The 7,990-nt window shown below is 37.6% G+C and overlaps 2 protein-coding genes across 2 annotated transcripts in view; one reads left to right on the top strand and one right to left on the bottom strand.

Annotated features, from left to right (window-relative positions):
* On the top strand, positions 1–6,611 carry slc28a1 (solute carrier family 28 member 1). Its single transcript, XM_076089079.1, has 18 exons — positions 1–238; positions 411–490; positions 573–640; positions 933–1,024; positions 1,120–1,309; positions 1,402–1,543; positions 2,103–2,216; positions 2,989–3,063; positions 3,148–3,228; positions 3,338–3,418; positions 3,607–3,732; positions 4,010–4,140; positions 4,221–4,389; positions 4,753–4,950; positions 5,090–5,171; positions 5,253–5,351; positions 5,434–5,539; positions 5,701–6,611. Exons 1-18 carry the CDS (start codon positions 235–237, stop codon positions 5,819–5,821), a joined length of 1,959 nt encoding a protein of 652 aa, XP_075945194.1. The 5' UTR covers positions 1–234; the 3' UTR covers positions 5,822–6,611.
* Positions 6,115–7,990, bottom strand: part of alpk3a (alpha-kinase 3a) — a 16,701-nt gene continuing 14,825 nt past the window's right edge. The window contains exon 13 of the mRNA XM_076089075.1: positions 6,115–7,987. Coding sequence (XP_075945190.1) covers positions 7,648–7,987 — 340 coding nt within the window. The 3' untranslated portion in view covers positions 6,115–7,647. The remainder of the gene's footprint in view (positions 7,988–7,990) is intronic.

Genomic DNA, 7,990 nt, shown 5'->3' with positions numbered 1-7,990 from the left:
TGGCAAACTTGTTCAAAATAAATCACTCCTAATCAAATGTTGCTTCAAATGACCCATTAGATAATTTCTGTTGTATTATCGCACTTACTGAGTGTGTGCTCTACTTCCTGAGAAAGATAAGAGCCACACGCAACGTGTCTGTTAATTAATGATGAGGAGTTTCATGGACATACTCTTTTCCCGCAGTATGTTTTACAGGACAGCATTTGACTGCTGGGTTTAGGAGGACGCACAATGAGTAAGCCAATTTCTCTGCTTTTCCTTGAATTAAGCCGTTTTGTTTTGCAGTTGTGAACTGGTATTTTTGTGCACCGTTCTTCACAAGACAAGCCACAAGGACTCTGTGGCTTGAGTTATTTTAAGTTCTGTTTTGTTTATCTCACAGAGTAAACAGTGATTGTGTTTTTCAGCGGAAACAGACTGTGTCGAGCTTGCAAATGTAACCCACGCCCATGGAAATGGCTTGGACAACCAGGCTTATGAACAAGAGGTATATGTCACATGTCATTTTTAAAGTAAAAGGCACAACATGAACTTTTAAAAAAATTAATAAAATGCCTTTATTTTTCTAGGACGACATCAATACTGATACTTGCAACGTCAAAAGGCAGACTAAAAAGGGATTGAGCTCATACTTAAGGTGTGTCAGTTCAAGTGACTTTTTGTGAAGTAATACTTGTTTAATTTGGGGTGCAATTATCACAGCAGGTGCACAGCATTAAGCCTCTGCCATGTTGATCATGATTATATTATGAACAGCGCTTAATATACATCCGACAGAAAATCTGTTCAGCAGTTTTCTGTGCGATTGTAAACTTTGTTAAAATTTGATGGAATTCAATACAAACTTTGGCAAATATATATGACTTGATATTGAATCTATAATTATGTGAAGGAATTTTTTTAATCACATTTTTTGTCCTGTACTTCAGCCTTGTTTCCAAGCCGATTAATGTCACAGAGGATTACATCAAGGCTCACTCACAAACCTTCAAACTCTTTGTGCTGGGCACACTTGGAGCAGGTAATATAAATAGACTGTTAATTTGTGTTCAAAATGTAGAATCAGTGAATATAGACCGTGTTTTTTTCGATTAAACGCTCTTTTCTGTCCTGTAGGTTATGTGGCATACTTTATTGCGGCCTGTGTTTTGGATTTCCAGAGGGCCATCGCTCTTGTAGTCCTAACCAGTTTGGCCGTTGTTGCTAAATCATATGAACTTCTGAAGGAGTACAAAGGAGAGAGCATCAGTCAGTGTTTCAGACCCGCAGTCCGATGCTTTAAATCTAACTTCAAATGGTTCAAATGGTGAGTGAATGTCTTGTTATCCGTTAACGACAATGTGCTAAACATTATGCGATCTGTTGATGAAGTGAAGGTGTGTTTTATCGTCTTTTCAGGCTTTTCATTTTAGCAGCTGTGGCCCTGCTTGTTCTGTGGATCGTCTTAGACACAAGCCAGCGTCCCGAGCAGCTGATCTCGTTTGGAGGTGTGTGCATGTTTGTCGTGCTTGTGTTCCTCTTGTCAGCACACAGGACGGCGGTGAGTTTTGCATGGGGTCACTGACTCTACTAAAGGATGAATAATCACTGTGATGACAGAAATGGAAATATGCTCGGGCGTTATCTCTCAAGTTATCTCTGATCTGTTTTGCTGAGACTTTGGATATCATTTGGCCTTGTTCCCGTACCATCTTAAGGTTTAGCAGAAGTGCTTCCTTGTGATAACATAAGGCGTCATGGAGACTCCCTAATACACTAACTACTTACATAGAGTAACTTATAATCACACTATAATGCATTATAAAAAGATTATAAAGTATTAAATATATCAGAATTATAAAACACCATGATCCTTGCAAAAAATGACAAGTCATTATAATACCCTCCGATCCTTAAAAATGTGACCAACAATTAGGATACTTGACCTTACAAGTCATTATACAGTTCTTGTTAATGTGTTATGATTATTGTTAAAAAGCATTATGAATAGTAATGAATGCTTTAAATTAGATTGTACAGTGCTATAAACAGGTTATAACACATTATATGAGGCATTATAGACATTAGCGTCATAGAAAGACTTTCCTAATCTTTTATAGGTGTCATGGAGGCCTGTGTTTTGGGGTCTCGGATTGCAGTTCTGTATCGGCATTTTTGTTATACGGACACAGCCTGGACTCGTAGCATTCGAATGGCTTGGAAACCAAGTGAAGGTATTGGATTTTTCCCTATCTAAAATAAATATCGAACGCTGTTATAATAAAGGAAACTAAAGGAAACGTACATATATCGGGCTAAGAATATGCAGTTTAGCAGGTGTAACCTTACATTTTGTATCAACAAATAGTTAGGCATGTGTGTGACCTATTAGTGATCGCTTCACAGTTATGAATGTTAATATAATATGTGAATGACATCAGCTAACAGGAAATAAACATGAACCGTTGAATAATAGGATACACACGGATGATTATTACACAAGCTCCACTTTCAAATCATGAGCATGCACAACATGAACAGTCATTTGTACATTTGTTTTTTTCATTATGAGCGTAGATTGCAAATACCATCCATTTTATATTAACACCAAAATAATCAGAAATTTACATTTATATATATGTTATCAAGGAGTAGTATTACCGTACAATTTCTAAAATCATATGTGATCCTGAAGCTCTTGGTTTGCACAATATACTTTGCTTGTATGGCACACAGTATTTCTTATCTACCGGGGCACAATATCCTTTAACTGAGTGGATCATACATGCTTATCTTTAGAGCTTCTTTGTTATGTTGTTCACCCTTATTCTTGGGTCTACAGGCACGTCCGGTACAGACTATATGGTCTTTAGTTCCATGATTTCCTATAGTAAAATCTGAATTAATAAGTAATTGCATCATAAATGTCATGAATGAATGAATAGAGGAAAGAAACAATCATTTGAAATACTGTAACCCATGTTTCCCCATGTCTGATGATTACAGATATTCCTTGACTATACCAAAGAAGGATCAAGTTTTGTTTTTGGGGACCTGATCGACAACGTTTTTGCCTTTCAAGTAAGTGGATGACATTTTAGTCTTTCTTGAATATTGAACGTGTTAAACTTTAGTTTTCTTCATGTAATGTTATTTCTCCTTCAGGCGTTGCCCATTGTTGTGTTCTTCAGCAGCGTGATGTCAATCCTTTACTTTCTGGGGATAATGCAGTGGCTCATTCTGAAGGTAAAGAAAGTTTAAACTGCCTCATAGGCTCCCTCGAGATCTGGGTGAATATAGCTTACACCTGCAGTGTCATGCTATGACCAATATCCATGTGTTTTTGTCCACGCAGATCGCATGGTGCATGCAGATAACGATGGGAACCTCTCCCACAGAGACCTTGAGCGTGGCAGGCAATATATTTGTTGGGCAGGTCTGAGCAAGACATGATGCAACACTATCTTTGATACTAGTCTGACTCTGACTACATTTTGTTTTGACTTTGATTTCATGAGCTAGACTGTCTGTGTACTTTACTTTTATGGTGATATAACAACTGCAGTAAAATATCATACAGTTACTCTGCTTGTTTACTTTTGCTCCACGTTGTTTGTGTATCAGACTGAAGCTCCGCTGCTGATCCGCCCTTATTTGAGCGAGATGACCAAATCTGAGATCCATGCTGTTATGACTGGCGGATTTGCCACAATTGCAGGCAGCGTCATGGGAGCATTCATCTCATTTGGGGTAAGATAAGGTTGTTTTATACCACCACATATAATGATGATTAAATATATCCATATAGGACATTTCATACACAAAGATTATTTCAAGAAGAGAAAAGTGTGGATGTAAAAACGTTTGTCGGTACGCCGGCCGGCGAATGAACACTGGCTGTTTTGTTTTTATTTGCAGTTTTACCATTTCAACAACAATCATGCAGACTGTCAAATACTGTATCTGTTGATTATTGCAGTAACTCCACCATGGCCTGCATTAAAGGACATTTCTTTGTGTTTTGCAGATTGATGCATCTTCCTTGATATCAGCCTCTGTAATGGCTGCTCCTTGTGCCTTGGCCATCTCCAAACTTTCTTACCCAGAGACAGAGGAGAGTGTCTTCAAGGATGAGAAGAATATCAAAGTGGCTTCTGGGTGTGTATATATGTCCATTCATATCTTCCCTTCTCCTATCGCGATTTTTGTGTAAATTCATTAATTTGTTTACTCCTTAGAGATGAACAGAACATCTTGGAGGCTGCTAGCAGTGGAGCGTCTGCTTCAATAGCTCTTGTTGCTAACATTGCAGCAAATTTGATCGCCTTTCTTGCCATCCTCGGGTTCATAAATGCAGCGTTGAGTTGGTTTGGCGGTATGGTGGGATATCCTTTAATCACATTTCAGGTACATTTGAGTAAAAGACTGATAACTTAAGTGTGACCATTTTTACAATGTGCAATACGCTTTTGGATTTTTTAAAATTGTATTTATTGATTTTTCAAAATTTTGGGGGGTTATCCAAAAATGTGCAGGTGGTCAAAAGATAAGAAAGCTAAACTGACAATCCAAATCAAAAATGAGTAATGAAATGAATAATATACATTTTGATGATGGATTTTCTAATTAATGCTGATAATTTAACTAATTATTTGGACATACATGTATTTCTTTATTTACACATTTCACAGATTTTGCTTGCTTGTACTGTAAATTCAACAAGTGAGTCTAACAATATCCAAATAACCGTATGCCTCTCTGTGCTCACAGATAATTTGCTCTTACATATTCATGCCCGTGGCCTTTATGATGGGAATACCTTATGAAGAGAGTTTCATTGTGGCTGAACTAATCGGCACAAAGCTCTTCCTCAACGAGTTTGTGGCTTATGAGAAACTATCTGTACTGAAGGACAACAGACTCAAAGGACTTGATGAAATGATTGGAGGAGAAAGACAATGGATATCTGTGAGTAAATGTTCTTAATTGGAGTGAGTGCTGCGGTGTTACAGGTATAAATTCATGAGCACCGGACAAAAAAAAGAATGAGAAACGATTTTACACAATGCAAAATAACATTACGTGATTCGTTTTTTTCTTTTTTCAGATCCGATCAGAAATAATCTCCACTTATGCTCTTTGTGGGTTTGCCAACTTAAGCTCACTGGGTATCATGATTGGAGGCTTATGTGAGTATTTCATCATTCCATCGTCATGTTTCTGTCCTGCCACAGGATACTCTCTCAGTAATGATTCATCTTTTCTCAAAGCCTCTATATGCCCATCCAAAAGAAGCGATGTCTCATCTCTGGTGTTGAGAGCTATGATCACTGCCACTTGTGTTTCTCTCATCAATGCTTGCATTGCAGGTGAGAACTTTTGAATTTAAACTGGCAGTGCAGTCCTGTTGTAATGTAACTGAGTAACCTTTTTTCCCACTTTATTTCTTAGGGATCCTCTTCGTTCCTCCACCTGACTGCGTGGAGCTGTTCAATGCACCTGCTTTCAGTGCTACAGATGTAAATATACAAACTTGCTGTAAAGACCTCTTTCAAAGGTAAGCATGTACATTTTATAGTGGCGGGATATAAATGTTAGGGTGACATCAGTGACACACAGTCTTAATAGATTCTTACATGTGCACTCAGGTAGCTGAGTATATCTCTCTGTGATATGGGGCTATTTGGACTTACATCTCAAATATTTTTTATTTTGCAGCACTGTAAACAACGGGACCATCTCATTTGAAGGGTGGTGGAGCACAGTAGCAAACGCCACTTTGTATTTCTCTAATTGTTGTCAGTGCTGTGGTCTTTCTGATGTGGCAGTTTGTATTTAGCGTGTTTCCGTGTTTGTATATTTGTGTAACAGTTGATGTAAAAATGTAAAGTCTATATGCATGTCTTTTAAAGATGAATGTATCTTTTTTTATGTATTATATGGTAAATTAATTCAGATATTGGCTTTTATTTAAAGCCATGGATTAAAAGGACACTCCTTCAGAATATAGATCCGGAAATATCCAGGCATCAACAGTTTGATGAAATTAAATATTTGACAATTATACAAACAGTCGTACTTTTCGAAAAAATTAAAAACCTGAAATGAAAATGTGATCTATGGTTGAACACAAATGTTTTAGATATTTATTTAAAAAACAAAACAAACGTGATGTGACATAACAAAGACAGCACACACATGCATTCCTCTCTCTTAATCACTCATTCATTTACTCACTCACACACACCCACTCACATGTTTTTGTTCACACTACTTCCGATATTCATCCTTTGACTTTATGTACACCTGAACACAACATAGCGTCACACCACACCTTAACATTACAGTATTTGCACTATCATTAGCTGGTCAATATTTCAACCTCTTTTAGAATTGTTCTGTCATAAACAGTCATGCAAGTTCAGTGATGTAAATATAAGGTCAGCTGAAGTGTAAGAGCGGAAGACTTTGAAGACTCTCATTGATCATCAACCAATAACCCATAACAGGAATTCCTAAAGATTTCTTGTCGGCTCTTTGTTATTTATAAAAGGCAAATGACTCCTGTTTGAAATGAACAATGAATACCTGTGCAATCTCACAAGATAAATAAATACTTTTCATTCTGATTTGTATTTTGCTGACTAACTGTACACTAGCAAAACTCACTTTCTTTTTCTTTTCCTTTTTCTTGTTCAGTGGAAGGTGATTGTCAGTTGCTGTAAAACAGATTTCATTCAGGGAGCCTTACTTGGTGATAACAGGCTGCTAAAAGTCCTGAGCCTGCACTTTTGGTTATTTTGTTCAGTGTGCTTTTATCCCACAGTCCATAGGTCAGATACTGTACTGTGTGGAACTCATTCAGTAGCTTTCATACTTGAGTATTGCATGTCGATGAGCATGAGCATACCATTGTTAAAGAGTTAACTGGTAAGCCCCTACTGCACATTGCTTTGCATTTATCAACATATATTCTGAAATACTATGAGAGGACCTATTAAAAACACAGACACAACGGATACAAAGTACTTAAAAACGACTAAAAAGTAATGCCGAAAACAAAGTGCACACAAATATCTTTGATCTAAAAATGGTGCTGTAATTCCACAGCATGAGCTCAACTTTGCTGCTTAAAGAAATGCATTGGCATTTCTAATACAAGCCATACATAATGTCTCTATAATTAACTGTATGTCCTACTCGCATGCTGTACATCACAGATGAACATGCAACGTTTAATATGGAACTCCCTCTGTGGCTGTGGTTTTATTCTCCACAACTATTTAAATCAAACCAGGAAAATGTTCAACTCTTCATTGAAAGAAAAGAGCTTCAATGCAAATGTCCCAGTGTGAAGTACGGTTGATTTTTCAGTGCTGATGATTTTGAGTTTACAGATATTTCTTGGAGAGTTGTTTCTCCACTCATAGATCTGATACGAGTAAAAAATTAAAAACACGGCTTTTGCTGGATGTCTTTTTACTGTCATTGTAATAGCGACTGATAAATTCACAGTAATTCTTTGTAATAAGTCAGGTCAACAAACTTTTGCTTTTCTTTTAATCTTACTCGTCAAGTCCTTGCTGGTTTTGGTAACTGGAAAGAAACAGGTAATACTAAACCATTACAAGCAGTAAAATCTTGCTTGTCAAAGAAGAGCCGCTTCTACCTCATTTCAAGGACATCAACAGTTTCTGCAGGCTGGGGTTTGTCGCCTAATTTATTGTCCTCTGTCTCCTGATTTTTTCTAGTCACCTTTGGGCTAGAATTAGCCTTTCTAGACATCTGAGGACTGTGTTCTTTTCGCTGCAGCTGGGGGCTGTTGGAGCCCAACTTGCGGTTGAGAAGGGGGCTTCTGGAGCTCTTCATCTTGGTGGGTTGCTGCAGACTATCCATAGTTTTAAGTGAGCGCAGGCCAAGAAGTCCACAGTAGTAGTTGCACTGATGGTGTGTCGAGAACTGTTCTAACACTTCAGGAGAGCCGTGCTCTGTTAGTCCTTGGTATCTG

This window comes from Anarhichas minor, unplaced genomic scaffold, assembly GCF_050575085.1.
Source record: "Anarhichas minor isolate MPS153535 unplaced genomic scaffold, ASM5057508v1 ptg000011l, whole genome shotgun sequence".
NCBI lineage: Eukaryota > Metazoa > Chordata > Actinopteri > Perciformes > Anarhichadidae > Anarhichas > Anarhichas minor.
Note: the sequence above shows the minus strand (reverse complement) of the source record. Positions and strands in the feature narration are given on the sequence as shown.

Excerpts from the sequence above, each read along its gene's own strand:
- slc28a1 (XM_076089079.1), top strand. Across the intron at positions 3,733-4,009 it reads GAGCATTCATCTCATTTGGG|ATTGATGCATCTTCCTTGAT; the intron begins GTAAGATAAGGT and ends TGTGTTTTGCAG. Across the intron at positions 5,540-5,700 it reads TGTAAAGACCTCTTTCAAAG|CACTGTAAACAACGGGACCA; the intron begins GTAAGCATGTAC and ends TTTATTTTGCAG.